At 51.9% G+C, this 15,998-nt stretch overlaps 1 protein-coding gene across 2 annotated transcripts in view; it reads left to right on the forward strand.

The window, feature by feature from the left end:
• The first annotated feature begins 1,747 nt into the window (after positions 1-1,747).
• nectin4 (nectin cell adhesion molecule 4) overlaps positions 1,748-15,998 on the forward strand; it is a 25,906-nt gene continuing 11,655 nt past the window's right edge. Inside the window, exon 1 of one of the 2 annotated variants that reach the window (XM_033042609.1) lies at positions 1,748-2,453. In XM_033042609.1, coding sequence (XP_032898500.1) covers positions 2,399-2,453 — 55 coding nt within the window. In that variant the 5' untranslated portion in view covers positions 1,748-2,398. The remainder of the gene's footprint in view (positions 2,454-15,998) is intronic. The other variant, XM_033042607.1, reaches the window with a different exon arrangement.

Below are 15,998 nucleotides of genomic sequence, written 5' to 3' on the forward strand. Positions count from 1 at the left end.
CGGGTAAGTAATTAACTGCATCAGTCTATCCCGGGTAAATAACTATCTGTACACCTCCACCAGGGTAAATAACGGTGTGGAAAGGAACTGCAGATGCTGGTTTAAACCGAAGATAGACACAAAATGCTGGAGTAACTCAGCGGGTCAGGCGTCATCTCCGGGGAAAATAAAGGTGACGTTTTGGGTCAAGACCCTTCCTCGACCCGAAACGCCCCCTCCCCCCATGAGTCTCGACTGGAACTTGGATGGGACGGGTTTAGAGGGATATGGGGCAAACGCAGGCAGGTGGGACTAGTGTAGATGTGGAATGTTGGTCGGTGTGGGCAAGTTGGGTCTGTTTCCACTCTGTATGACTCTAATGTGATAAATTAGATGGGGAGTGAAATGTGGAACCAGAGGGACCAGAGAGGAAGAGTGAAAATTTGGGGTCCAGATTAGAGAGGGGTGGGGAATGAGCAGATGGAGGAGCTAGAGCAAGGGAAGGAACTGGGGGTGGAGGAAGAAAGATAGAGAAAATCAGATAATGGGAGAGTTAAAGAGGGCGAGTTAAAGTTAAAATCGAGAAAGTTAAAAAGGGAGGACAAAGCTGGGTAGATGAGAAGCGGCAGAGTTTACCTGGGATTGGAGAGTTCGCTGTGGTTACCATTGGCCGGTGGGCTCCCATGCGCCGAGGGAGGTACTGTGCTTGCATGTGGCGACCAGCTGAGCCTATGCACGGGTCCCCGCCATCCCACTGCTCACAGCCCGGGTAAGACCCCGCTCAGCTCCGGGGAGCAGCACAGTGGCACGGCGGATGAGTTGCTGCCTCACAGCGCCAGATACCCCGGTTCGATCGTGGCTTTTCTCCGGATGCTCCGGTTTCCCCCACACAAACCAAAGACTTACAGATTTGTAGGTTAATTGGCTTCGGTAAACATTGGCCCTAGTGTGTAGGATAGTGCTAGCGTACGGGGTGATCGTTGGTCGGCACGTACAAGGTGGGCCGAATGGCCAGCTTCCACGCTGTATCTGTAAAGTAAAGATTCCGGAGGAGGTAGGGGAGGGAAGGCCGTGAAGCCCACGCCTCCGTCATCCAGAAATGACCGTCACACACACATAGAGACAGACCCTTCGGCCCACCATCCTTTACTCGCCCACATTGATCCCATTCTCCGGCTCTGGGTCCGCAGCCTCCTTGGCCTTTCCATGCACTGGGCCGAGTGAAGGTCTCTGCCTCCTCGCCAGACCCAGACTCTCTCCGGGGGAGAAAGTCCCTCTCACACCCCCTCCCTTCTGATGAACTTCCTCCCCCTGGTGTTAGCTCCTCTGCCGGCTTGACAAATCCATCGGATACACAATGCTGCAAACTGGCCGAAGTACTGGAGGCCCGGGGGATGAGGGGAAGGGTCAGGCGGCATCCGTGGATGGCACGGACAGGCAACGTCTCTGCCCGATCCCGCCACAGACGCTGTCCGACCTGGCACTTGGCCTTTATGTCCGCCTCGATGGCTGCTTCCCGGGACCTGCCTGGACCGTCCCACCACCGCCCCATCTCAGCGTGGTCGAGGAAGGGTGCATCGTCCGCACCGGCGGCTGGTGCCGGCGGGCCAGCCGTGCAAGCTCCGGCATCGGCCGCGGCACAGGAGGACAGATGGCCGAGCGGCGGGGGCGCTGGGCCGGGAAGGGTTAACAGGCACCTGCCGCGGCAGGTGAAGCTCCGCCCCGGTCCCGCCCAGCGCCCCGGGTCGGTGGAACAGGTTGGGCGAGTGGAGTGCCTGCTCGGGGTGAGAGGGAGGGCGGAGCCGACACTCCGACCGGGGAACCGGCCGCACAACTCGGCGACGACGACTCGCAGATTCCTCGCCGGGCGCTCCGGACCATTCAGCCGGTCCCCCTCCGGCAGAGGCAGCAACAGCAACTCTCCCCATCGCCAGAGCGACTAACCGGGACTCCCGTGGTACACCTCCTCCCTCCCCTGCCTTTCGCTGTCTCCTTCTGTCCCTTTACCTCGCTTTACCTCCCTCCCCCTCCCTCCCTCTGTCTGCTTCACGGCCCCTCTTTTAATGCTCTCTGTTTCTCTTCTTAACTCGACCTCACTTTCTCTCTCCCCACTTTCTCTCACTTTAACTTCCACTCTTTTAAATTTCCCTCTAACTCTTTTCTCTTAACCCTTTCACCTCTTTAGCTCTCTCCCCCTCTTGTGCTCCCTCCCTCACTCTCCCGCCCTCTCTTCCGCTTCGAAACTCCCCCCCCCCTCCTATCCTTCTTTGCCTGTCCCCCTCTCCCCCTGCCCCCTGCCCCCTCCCCCTGCCCCACCCCCTCTCTGTCCCACACAGGGGCAAATCCTGGAGTGCCGGTCCTGACAGCCCACTACACCCCCACAGTGGGAACAGCCGAGTTCCTGACCCGTCTGCTGGATATGGAGAACCAGCTGCCACCCCTCTTGCTCATCCTGATCCTCCTCGTCCCCTTAGGTAAGGACCAAGAAGCCAGCTCACAGCACAAGGGTCTTGGCGGGGGAGGGGGTCGGGGGGTCTGGAGACGAGATGGGTTGGAGGTGGGATACGGGGGGGGGGGGGGGGACTGGCAGAGGTGAAACAAGAGGGAGGAGAAAAACAAAGTAATTGTGAGCAGTCTTGGCCTGTGACGTGCATGGTGCATGTTGGATCATGCACCTCGATGAGCTGAACATGGCTCACCATCCACCTGCTCCAGCTCAATAGGGAGAGATGCTGAGTAATCAGGGGATGTCCACAGTGGGCGAGACACAGAGTGAAGCTCCGTCTACTCCGTCAGACACATAGTGAAGCTCCCTCGAGACTGTCCCCTCACACATTCCCAGGGCACGGGTCACTCAGACACAGTGAAGACCCCTCCATGGCATGGTGGCCCAGCAGTAGAGTTGCTGCTTCACAACGCCACCGGACCTGGGTTCGATCCTGACCTTGGGTTTTGTCTGTGTGGAGTTTGCACGTTCTCCCTGTGACCACGTGGGTTTCCTCCGGGTGCTCCAGTTTCCTCCCACATTGCAAAGACGTGCAGGTTTGTAGATCAATTGGCGTTACTTGTCCCTTGTGTGTCGAGAGTGGATGAGGTAGTGAAATAGCATGGAACTCGTGTGTACGAGTGATCGATGGTCGGTGTGGATTTGTTGGGCCAAAGGGCCTGTTGCCATGCGATATCTAGTTTAACGCTGATGCTTCCTCGACTGTCATGTCACACACACACGCCTCTTCCAAAGTCCCAGGCACTCCCAGGTTGTTTATTCACAGGAGTTGTGGGAGGAGTGTCGTTTATCAGCGAGTACTAATCTGTTTTCAGTTTGTGAGGAGCTATTGTTATTCCTATTCCCCTTGTATGTGTTTTGCTTTCAGCAATTTGTGTTTTAGTTGAAATTAATATCATAATTATAATTATGTAGAGACCAGGCCCCAATGAAACAGGAGCCTCAAGTTTATACTGAAATCAACACAAACTGCAATAGCAAACAAAACTACTGTTCCAAATTTATAACCCCCCCAACCCGACTAGACACCACCTCCTCGGTCTAAACCCCCTCCCCGTTCCTATCCTCCCGTCCCTGTTCCTACCCCATCCAAACTTGTTCAGACTCTCCCCCCCCTCTCTGTCACCTCCCCCTCTCCGTCACCCCCCCCCCTCCGTCACCCCCCCCTCTCCATCACCCCCCCTCTCCGTCACCCCGCCCCTCTCCGTCACCCCCCCCTCTGTCACCCCGCCCCCCTCTCCGTCACCCCCCCCTCTATGTCACCCCCCCCTCTGTCACCCCACCCTCTATGTCACCACCCCTCTCCGTCACCCCCTCCCGCCTCTCCGTCACACCCCCTCTCCGTCACCCCCCCCTCTCCGTCACCCCCCCCTCTCCGTCACACCCCCCTCTCCGTCACCCCCCCCCTCTCCGTCACCCCCTCCCTCTATGTCACCCCCCCCCTCTCTGTCACCCCCCCCCCTCTCCGTCACCCCCCCCTCTCCGTCACCCCCCCTCTCCGTCACCCCCCCCCACTCTCCATCACCCCCCCCCCCTCTCCATCACACCCCCCGTCCCCGTCCCCCCGCCTCGAAGAGGTGCCCAAGAGTATTGTGGAGGATGGTCCAGCAGATGTTGTCTACATGGACGTTAGCAAGGCCTTTGATAAGATACCGCAATGGTAGGTCATTAGATCATGTGATAGTAGAATCTGGCCATTCGGCCCATCAAGTCTACTCCACCATTCAATCATGGCTGATCTATCTAACCCCATTTTCCTGCCTTCCCCCCCATAATTTCTGAAACCGGTACTAATCAAGAATTTGTCTATCTCCGCCTTAAAAATATCCACTGACTTGGCCTCCACTGCCTTCTGTGGCAAAGAATTCCACAGATTCACCACCCTCTGACTAAATACATTTCTCCTCATCTCCTTCCTAAAAGAACATCCTTTAATTCTGAGGCTATGACCTCTAGTCCTAGACTCCCCCATTAGTGGAAACATCCTCTCCACATCCACTCTATCTAAGCCTTTCGCCATTCTGTATGTTTCAATGAGGTGTCCCCTCATTTTTCTAAACTCCAGCGAGTACAGGCCCAGTCCTGACAACCGCTCATCATAGGTTAGCCTACTCATTCCTGGCATCATTCTTGTAGACTGGAATGGTTGGCTTGTCTGGAAGGTGAGATCACATGGGATCCAGGGTGATGTTATAAACAGTTGGATACAGAGTTGGCCAGAGGGTGGTAGTGTGGGGTTGTTATTGAGCCTGGACCTGGTGATCAGTAGTGGGTACCAGGGTCGCTGAGAGTAGCCTGTGGTTAATTGTATGCAATAACATTTTGGATGTCAATGTTGTTTTAATAAGGTTAAGAACTTTGCAGATTACACCAAATGGGTGGTATTGTGGATAATGGAGAAGGTTGTCACAAGTCACAACAGAATCCAGATGAACTGAGAAAGGTGGGCCAAGGAATGGCAGATAGAATTTAACTTAGACTACTGAGAGATGTTGCATTTTAGGACGTCAAACCAGGGCAGAAAAACAAAAGGCAGGGCTATGCATGGGGAATGTTGTCGAACAGAGAGACCTAGGCAAATTTCCGAAAGTGGCCACACAGGTGGGGAGGGTGGAGTGTGCAGGAGCGGGACGGGACATGTCGGGGTTGGCAGAGCGCCCGGCACCTGCCCCACATCCAAACCTCCGAGAGTTTCCCACAGTGTCAGCGAATCGTAGCTCAGCAAAGGTATCCCACATAGTGGGGTGCAACGGCACTCCTTTCCCCCTGTTCCCTGACCGCCGCTCCCCCGGCCCCGCGCTCCCTCGCTGCCCCTCTTCCTGCCCCACGATCTCTCACGCCCCCCCCCCCGCCCCGCGCCCCGCGCCCCCTCACCGCTCACCCCCCCTGCCTGGGAGCTTGCCCACTGCCACTTCCCCGCCACCTCTTCCCTCTCCCCGGCATTCCCTCGCCATCCTTCCCCTCCCCATCATGTCAAGCATTGGGTACCGGCTGTTGTTCACCAAGTCGTGTGTGATTTTGTTTTCATTTGCAAACAGCTTTGGGTTTCACCGTGACCTTGGAGATATTTGTGAAATGCTTTGTAGAGATTTCTCGACGTTCGAGTTAGACCGCTTCATCCACTCTGTTTCTCAAGCTGGGTTCCAGCGAGAGGGAAGGAGAGAGAGAGAGAGAGAGAGAGAGGGATGGGTGGACAAAAGGATCAGTGAGGGGGCAGAAGAGACAAGATGCTGGAATGTGGAGCAAGCAACAGTGTTGGTCAAACTCAGTGGTTCAGCCAGTGTGTGTGTATGTGTGTGTGTGTGTGTGAGAGAGAGAGAGATTGACAAATGAAACTAGAACCTGTTTGGGTTCAACGTGGGAGAGTTGGGATTGCGAGGGGAGATGCGGGGCGTTGTGTAAACGGAGAGAGTGGGCAGAGCGCTGGGGGGTGGGGGGGGGGGGGGGATGTGCGGTCCCCAAAACTCAGAACACAGATTAGCACGGGGATACCAAGTCACTCCCAGGGCAGGAGGGTGCGCTGGTCTTTATTACAGAGGAAGGTGGGCAATAGTAAGTCAAGTCAAGTCAAGTTTATTTGTCACATACACATACGAGATGTGCAGTGAAATGAAAGTGGCAATGCTCGCGGACTTTTGTGCAAAAGACAAACAACCAAACAACCAAACAAACTATAAACTCAATCATAACACACATATTCTTTTACATAATAAATAATGGAAGGAAAAACGTTCAGTAGAGTTAGTCCCTGGTGAGATAGGCGTTTACAGTCCGAATGGCCTCTGGGAAGAAACTCCTTCTCAACCTCTCCGTTCTCACCGCATGGCAACGGAGGCGTTTGCCTGACCGTAGCAGCTGGAACAGTCCGTTGCAGAGGTGGAAGGAGTCTCTCATGACATTGTTGGGTCTGGAGTTGCACCTCCGGATGTATAGTTCCTGCAGGAGGGCAAGTGAAGTTCCCATAGTGCGTTCGGCCGAACGCACTACTCTCTGCAGAGCCTTCTTGTCCTTGGCAGAGCAATTCCCAAACCAGATGGTAATGTTCCCGGACAAGATGCTTTCCACCGCTGCTGCGTAGAAGCACTGGAGGATCCTCGGAGACACTCTGAATTTCCTCAATTGCCTGAGGTGGTAAAGGCGCTGCCTTGCCTTACTCACGAGTGCGTGTGATGCCCATGTAATTTCCTCGGAGATGTGGACTCCCAGATATTTAAAACAGTTCACCCTATCCACAGGATCCCCATTTATCCTCAATGGAGTGTACGTCCTCGGATGATGTGCCCTCCTAAAGTCCATGATCAGCTCCTTCGTTTTTTTGATGTTCAAGAGGAGGCTGTTATCCTGGCACCAGAGTGCTAGACCAGCCACCTCCTCCCGGTAGGCCTTCTCATCGTTGTCTGAGATCAGGCCCACCACCACAGTGTCATCAGCAAACTTAATTATTGAGTTGGAGCTGAACCTAGCCACACAGTCATGTGTGTACAGGGAGTACAATAGGGGGCTGAGGACGCAACCCTGGGGCGATCCTGTGCTCAGGGTGAGGGACTTCGATGTATTCCCTCCCATCTTGACTACATGGGGCCTGGCGGTGAGAAAGTCCAGGACCCAAGCACACAGGGAGGTGTTGAGCCCCAATTCCATTAGCTTCCCGGCCACTCTGGTGGGGACTATCGTGTTGAAGGCTGAACGTAGTCTATGAACAGCATCCTCACGTAGCCCCCCTTCTGGCTGTCCAGATGGGAGAGAGCTGTGTGCAAGACCTGGGAGACCGCATCGTCCGTGGATCTGTTCGGACGGTATGCGAATTGCAACGGGTCCATGTTCCGAGGGAGGAAGGCGCAGATGTGTTTCTTCACCAGCCTCTGTCAGTGTCCGTACAAGGGGACATGGTGTTGGTGAGACCACACCTGGGGTACGGTGTACACTGCTGCTCTCCTTCTCGCAGGGTGGGGGTCCACGCAATGGGAGCAGCAGGGAACGCTGACCGGGTCGACCCCTGGTCAAGCCGGGGTGGGCCGGGGCTCACTTGAGATGAGAACGAGGGGCATCTCGTCAAATCCCGGGATCATGAGGGGGCCTCGATCGGGAAGATGCTGAGAGGATGTGTGTATGTGTGTGTGTCCCCCCGGGTGGAGGTATTGTGACTGGGGTAGGGTCTGGGAATAGGAAGCTGAGGACAAGTTCAGGCAGTGAATAGGCAGCAGGTATGAGGGGCCTCTACACTCTGCTGTCTCACACTCCCAGGGCACAGGCCAGACACAGGGTGAAGTTGCCCCATCACGCACTCGCAGGGAAAAGCTTTGGCCGGGGAGTTTGTGGGTTTCGGACAGCTCTCCTGCTCATGTTAGAGCTTCAGCGTGGAGTAAACAGCTGAGAGGACGGCTGACTCAGTGGTGTAATGGGTAGTGCTGATGTCTCGCAGTGCCAGAGACCAGGAGTTGATCCCTGCCTCGGGTGTTGGCTGTGTGGAGTTTGCCTGTTCTCCCTGTGACCGTGTGGGCATCTCTGGGGTGCTCCAGCTTCCTCCCATGTCCCAAGCACATCACGATTATGGGTTACTTGATCGCTGTAAAGACCCCAATGTGTGGGTGTAGGGCAGGCCTTGGGGTGTTGATGGGAATGAGGGTGAATAAATGGTATCAGAGATAGTAACATTAGTGGGCATGCGTTGTTGAAGGTTGGTGCAGTCATAATGGGCTAAAGATCCTGTTTCTGCAGCTCAATAAATCTATAGGTTTAGGACGGGAGGTGGGAGAGAGGGCACAGAAGAGTGAAACAACAACAGGGTGAGGGGGATAGAAAGATGCATACAGACAGAGAGAGAGAGAGAGAGAGAGAGAGAGAGAGAGAGGCAGAGAGACAGGCAGAGGCAGAGACGGAGGGTGAGAGAGAGAAAGAGAGGGAGGGGGAATGAGAGAGAAAGAGAGAGCGAGAGGGAGGTGCAGACAGACAGACAGACAGGAACAAAGAGAGAGAGAGAGAGAGAGAGCAGACAGAGAGAGGAGTAGAGAGAGAGAGGCTCCCACACTGAGAGCTGACATCACTTTGCCTGCGGTGGATGTGGAATGGGGTGTGTCAGCGATTTAGTGACACACAGGTTTCCTTCAGGTCTTTGTTCCTTTGTGTTAGTCAGGATGAGGTGGGCTGCAAATGAACCCACCATGAAGTCATTCCCCAATTACCAGTCCCACAAACTCACCTCAAATCCATTTTAAGAACACACAGACAGTTGAGATAATCCAATCACAGATCTCAACACAGACCGTAAACATCTCTGCTGTGTGTGTGGGAAAACACATTGGCAGGGTAAAACAGCCGAGGCAGCAGAAACACACTGCACTGTTCTATCACGCACTCCCAGGGCACAGGTCAGACACAGAGTGAAGCTCCCTCGACACTGTTCCATCACACACTCCCAGAGTACGAGTTAGTCTGAAGGGGCTGCTCCTCAAGTTTTGGCCGCATGTTAGTCCCACACTCTCATCACCTACTACGGAGGGGAGGGGAGGGTGGAGGGGAGGGGGGGGGGGTCGGTTAGTTGGGTGGCATGAGGAGGAGGAGGGGAAGAAGAGAGAGGAGATGTCCCTGTCTGTTCACTCGTGGGCCTGGCCAAGATGGTCATTCAAGGGTCCAGTCAGTGGGCGTCAGGGGTTCTGCCCGAGTTGAATATCTGCCCCTCTTCCGGACGAGCTTCCGTGCCCGCAAGTCCCTGCAAAGAGAACACGCAATATCCACGGGGTCTCTTCCGTGAACGCTATTTGCCGCTGGGGTTGAGTGCGTTGAGGATAGGGACGGCAACGCTGTACTTTGATGATTGCTTGTTACATAGAAACATAGAAAATGGGTGCAGGAGTAGGCCATTCGGCCCTTCGAGCATGCACCGCCATTCAATATGATCATGGCTGATCATCCAACTCAGTATCCTGTACCTGTCTTCTCTCCATACCCCCTGATACCTTTAGCCACAAGGGCCACATCTAACTCCATCTTAAATATAGCCAATGAATTGGCCTCAACTACCACCTGTGGCAGAGAATTCCAGAGATTCACCACTCTCTGTGTGAAAAATGTTTTTCTCATCTCGGTCCTAAAAGATTCCCCCCTTATCCTTAAACTGTGACCCCCTTGTTCTGGACTTCCCCAACATCGGGAACAATCTTCCTGCATCTAGCCTGTCCAACCCCTTAAGAATTTTGTACGTTTGTTTGCAAACTGCTTATTGACACTATTGATATTTCCAGGGCTTTCATACAGTGATTATGTAAACTGATTTACAGCAGCAACAGCAGTAAGATTTTGATTCATAAAGTATTGATAACCTGGTGACACTGGCGCAGCAGTAGAGCTACTGCCTTACAGTGCCAGAGATCCGGGTTCGATCCTGATTACGGGTGCTTGTCTGTATGGAGGCTGTATTCTCTCCATGTGACCTGCGTGGATTTCCCCCGAGATCTTCGGTTTTCTCCCACACACCACAGACGTACAGGTTTGTAGGTTAATTGGCTTGATGTAAATCTAAAAACATGTACATAGTGTAAGTGTAGGGTACTGTTAATGTGCGGGGGTCGCTGGTCAGTGCGGACTCGGAGGGCCGAAGGGCCTGGTTCCGTGTTGTATCTCCAAACGAAACCTTTGAGCCATGCGGCATTTCAGCCCCGATGCTCGTGATATCCCGTCACCTAGTACGGGGTGGGGGGAAGGGTGGTTGCTGGGGGAGGATTTCCCCCGTTGTTTGCTCCTGGGCCTGGCGAGGATGGACATTCACGGGTCCGGGCAGCGTGCTGTCAAGGGTCCTGTCTGAGTCTGCCTGCCCCTCTTCCAGGCCTATCTCAGTGCCTGCGAGTCACTGAAGATGGAGAACACGGTGGCCATGGGAACTCTAGATGCCTTCACTGAACACTACTTGCTGCGGAAAGCCAAGCGTGTAGTGAATAAGAATGAGGATGTTGTAATTTGATAATTGATTGATCGATGTTTTCCAACTACTAATTGGCAGTATTGATCCTTCCAGTACTTTGTAGCTGTGATTACGAAATAAAGTTTCCCTGTTAAGGAAACAAAATGACAGGTTTGGAGGGTTTAAGAAGGAACTGCAGATGCTGGAAAACCGAAGGTACACAAAAAAGCTGGAGAAATTCAGCGGGTGCAGCAGCATCTATGGAGCGCTTCGCTCCATAGATGCTGCTGCACCCGCTGAGTTTCTCCAGCTTTTTTGTGTACCGACAGGTTTGGAGGGTCAGACACAGAATGATGCTCCCTCTACACTATCCCATCACACACTCCCAGGGCACAGGTCAGACATAGGGTGATGCTCCCTCTACACAATCTCATCCCATAGTCACGGGTTTAATTTTTAGTTTCGAGATACAGCACGAAAACAGGCCATTAGGCCCTCCGAGTCTGCACCGACCAGCAATCCCCGCATATTAACACCACCCCACACACACTGGGGGCAATTTTACATGTACACCAAGCCAATTAACCTACAAACCTGTACGTCTTTGGAGTGTGGGAGGAAACCGAAGATCTCGGAGAAATCCCATGCAAGTCACAGGGAGAAAGTACAAACTCCGTACAGACAGCACCAGTAGTCAGGATGTCTGCAACAGTAGCTCTATCGCTACGCTAGCATGCCGGGTTAGAGACAGACACATTGTACTGCCCCAGAGGTTTAAGGCACATGGGATCCAAGATGAGCTGGTTAATAGCATCCATGGTAAGTTTGGTGATAGGAGGCAGAGGATAGTGTTGAAGAATGGTCTTCTGACTGGAAGTCTGTGAACAGTGATGTACCATAGGAATCAGTGCAGGACCAGAGGAGGTAGTTGAGGCTGGGACTAATCCAACGTTTAAGAAGCAGTTAGACAGGTACATGGATAGGACAGGTTTGGGGGGATATGGACCAAGCGCAGGCAGGTGGGACTAGTGCAGCAGGGTCATGTTGGCCGGTGTGGGCAAGTCGGGCCGAAGGGCCTGTTTCCATACTGCATCACTCTGTGACTCTATGACCTTTGCCGTTGTAATGTACATTAGCAACTTGGGCGTGTATGTCAGGTGTAATTAGCAAATTTGCGGATGACTGGAAATCTGGGCAATGAGGGATGTTGTCTAAGACCACAGCAGGATGTAGATCTGGAAAGTTTGGTGGACCTTTAGCAGATGGAATTTCATCTAAACCTGTGTGAGGTTGATGCACTTTGGGAAGTCATACAGTGGCTTGCAAAAGTATTCATACCCCTTGAACTTTTCCACATTTTGTCACGTTACAACCACAAACGTAAATGTATTTTATCGGGATTTTATGTGATAGACCAACACAAAGTGGCGCATAATTGTGAAGTGGAAGGAAAATGATACATAGTTTTCAATTTTTTTTACAAATAAAAACCTGAAAAGTGTGGCGTGCAAAAGTATTCAGCCCCCTTTACTCTGATACCCCTAAATAAAATCCAGTGCAACCAATTGCCTTCAGAAGTCACCTAATTAGTAAATAGAGTCCACTTGTGTGTGATCTAATCTCAGTATAAATACAGCCGTTCTGTGAAGGCCTCAGATGTTTGTTAGAGAACATTAGTGAACAAACAGCATCATGAAGCCCAAGGAACACACCAGACAGGTCAGGGATAAAGTTGTGGAGAAGTTTAAAGCAGGGTTAGGTTATAAAAAAAAGATCCCAAGCTTTGAACATCTCACGGAGCACTGTTCAATCCATCATCCGAAAATGGAAAGAGTATGGCACAACTGCAAATCTACCCAGACATGGCCGTCCACCTAAACTGACAGGCCGGGCAAGGAGAGCATTGATCAGAGAAGCAGCCAAGAGGCCCATGGTAACTCCGGAGGAGCTGCAGAGATCCACAGCTCAGGTGGGAGAATCTGTCCACAGGACAACTATTAGTCGTGCACTCCACAAATCGGGCCTTGGTGGAAGAGTGGCAAGAAGAAAGCCATTGTTGAAAAAAAGCCATAAGAAGTCCCATTTGCCGTTTGCCACAAGCCATGTGGGGGACACAGCAAACATGTGGAGGAAGGTGCTCTGGTCAGATGAGACCAAAATTGAAGTTTTTGGCCTAAATGCAAAACGCTATGTGTGGCGGAAAACTAACACTGCACATCACCCTGAACACACCATCCCCACTGTGAAACATGGTGGTGGCAGCATCATGCTGTGGGGATGCTTTTCTTCAGCAGGGACAGGGAAGCTGGTCAGAGTTGATGGGAAGATGGATGGAGCCAAATACAGGGCAATCTTGGAAGAAAACCTGTTAGAGTCTGCAAAAGACTTGAGACTGGGGCGGAGGTTCACCTTCCAGCAGGACAACGACCCTACACATACAGCCAGAGCTACAATGGAATGGTTTAGATCAAAGCATATTCATGTGTTAGAATGGCCCAGTCAAAGTCCAGACCTAAATCCAATTGAGAATCTCTGGCAAGACTTGAAAATTGCTGTTCACAGACGCTCTCCATCCAATCTGACTGAGTTTGAGCTATTTTGCAAAGAAGAATGGGCAAAAATTTCAGTCTCTAGATGTGCAAAGCTGGTAGAGACATACCCCCAAAAGACTTGCAGCTGTAATTGCAGCGAAAGGTGGTTCTACAAAGTATTGACTCAGGGGGGCTGAATACTTTTGCACGCCACACTTTTCAGTTTTTTATTTGTAAAATAATTTGAAAACCATGTATCATTTTCCTTCCACTTTACAATTATGCGCCACTTTGTGTTGGTCTATCACATAAAATCCCAATAAAATACATTTACGTTTGTGGTTGTAACGTGACAAAATGTGGAAATGTTCAAGGGGTATGAATACTTTTGCAAGCCACTGTACATTGGCTCCATTGTATACATTGGGAGGGCATACACAGGGCACTGGAATATGGGTGAACAAAGAAACCTAGGGTTTACGTCCATAGTTCCCTGAAAGTGGCAGCATGGGTGGGTGTTGTGGTGTGGGGCATGTTTGTCTTCATAGGTCATGGCCTAGAATATAAAAGTTGGGAGGCTATGTTGCAACTTCACAAAACACTGTTCACGCTGCACAAGGAATACTATGTGCAGTTCTTGTCACCACATTATAGGAAGGAGGTGTTTATTTGTTTTGTCCTTAACAAGGAGTTTTTATTCCAGAGTCACAATTAACAGAGTGTTACATTAGTCAAAACAACTATATGTCCAGTTTGCAAACAGCAAATGACAGCCTTGTCAGTTGTATCCAGCACGCGATCAAAGCCCATTGGCACACACAGTTTCCGAAAGCCTCCAAAGCTCTGCGTTCTCCCTCTCCAGGGACACATGGACACGGACGTAAGAAGGGCAGGCAGTTGGCTTAGAATGGCCGTCTTGGTCAAGGAAGGGAGTGGTTGTGCTGGAGATACTGCGAGAGGAAGTGGTAGAGGTGGGGTCCATTAATACATTAGAAAGACAAATAGAAAGGGGACAAATTTAAGGTTGGAGATATGGGTTTAGAGGGGATCTGAGGGGTATGTATTTTACACAGACTGGTTGATACCTGGAACGTTGCAGACAGGGGGTGGAATTGGATACTGACGTTACGTTTAAGAGGCGTTTAGTCAGATAGTTAAATAGGACAGGCATGGAAAGATATGTAAGCAAATGATATTGGTGTAGAAGGCCAAACATTTCAACATGACTGTGGTGGGCTGAAGGGCCTGTATATGTGCTGGTCAACTCTACACTATCCCATCACAAACTCTCAGAGCACAGGCTAGTCATAGAATGTAGCTCCCTTTATACCATCACACAAAGTGGCACAATGGTAGAGTTGCTGCCTTGCAGTGCCAGAGACCCGGGTTCGATCCTGACTACGGGTGCTGTCTGTACAGAGTTTGCACATTCTCCCTGTGGCCGAGTGGGATTTCCCCGGGTGCTCCCACATTCCAAAGACGTACAAGTTTATAGGTTAATTGGCTTCTGTAAGTAGTCCCCAGTGTGTTGGATAAAACTAGTGTATGGGTGATCATTGGTCAGCCACACTATCTCTAAACTAAACACACCGGGCACGGGTCAGACACAGAGTGAAGCTCCCTCCACACCATCCAATCTCACATTCCCAGGGAGGAGGGTCAGGAGGGAGGGAAGGAGGGAGGGAGGGGGGAGGGGGGGAGGGGGGGAGGGGGGGAGGGGGGGGGGGGGTCCCTGTCGATCTGCTCCTGTGCCTAGCCAAGATGGCCATTCGCGGTGAGGTTGAATGTATTGTTGATAAAGTTGGCGATATAGTAATTTGATGACTGTTTGTTTGTGAACTCAATATAGGCAGCCTTTGATGGTGTTAATACTCCGTATGTTTGTATTTGTATATCATTTTTTTTTTAAGTGTTAGACACAGAGTGAAACTCCCTCTACGCTGTCCTGTCACTCCCTGCATTGCAGCTCAGTGCTGCGGTGTCAACACTGGTTGAACCTGCTCCTCCAGTCATGGAACGGTGGTATTTGTCTCGGCTCTGGTGTGCAATGAGGGTGTGAGTTGTGTACGAGCATTGCTCCATGTTTCCTGCTCTCCCACTGACTCACCTGTTGGACACTCCCACCAGTTTCCTGTTTGCATGCATGCCTGCCCAAGCCTGCTCCTCGTGGGTGAGTGTTTGTTGGATGGGGCTGACTGTCCTCCATTCACCCGGGGTACCCCACAGCCCCGTTGCCCACAGCTCTGTGCCCACAACCCTCCTCCAGAGAGGGGCTCTTCACTCATCCCCACCCCTCCAAAGTGCAGCCGTGAACACGGGCAGGTGGACAGTGTATGTTGTAGCACGGAACAGGCCCTTCATCCCCTCTCACCCATGCTGATCATCCTCCCAATTGAACCAGTCCCACCTGCCCATGTTTGGTCCAAATCTCTCCAAACCTTCCCTATCCATGTATCTGTCCAAATGTCTTTGAAATGTTGTGATTGTCCTCAGCTCTGCCACTTCCTCCAGTAGCTCATTCCACCACCCATAGATAGACACAGTGTTGGAGGACCTTAGTGGGTCAGGCAGCATCTCTGGAGAAAAGGAATAGGTGATATTTTGGGCCGGGACCCTTCCTCCTTCTAGAGTTTATACTCTCTAGAATTTAGGAGATTGAGAGGGGATCTTATAGAAACTTACAAAATTCTTAAGGGGTTGGACAGGCTAGATGCAGGAAGATTGCTCCCGATGTTGGGGAAGTCCAGGACAAGGGGTCACAGCTTAAGGATAAGGGGGAAATCCTTTAAAACCGAGATGAGAAGAACTTTTTTCACACAGAGAGTGGTGAATCTCTGGAACTCCCTGCCACAGAGGGTAGTCGAGGCCAGTTCATTGGCTATATTTAAGAGGGAGTTAGATGTGGCCCTTGTGGCTAAGGGGATCAGAGGGTATGGAGAGAAGGCAGGTACGGGATACTGAGTTGGATGATCAGCCATGATCATATTGAATGGCGGTGCAGGCTCGAAGGGCCGAATGGCCTACTCCTGCACCTAATTTCTATGTTTCTATGTTTCAGACTTAAAATCGAGGAGGAGGGTGGTGG

This window comes from Amblyraja radiata, chromosome 24 (assembly GCF_010909765.2).
Source record: "Amblyraja radiata isolate CabotCenter1 chromosome 24, sAmbRad1.1.pri, whole genome shotgun sequence".
In the NCBI taxonomy this organism is placed as follows: Eukaryota; Metazoa; Chordata; class Chondrichthyes; order Rajiformes; family Rajidae; genus Amblyraja; species Amblyraja radiata.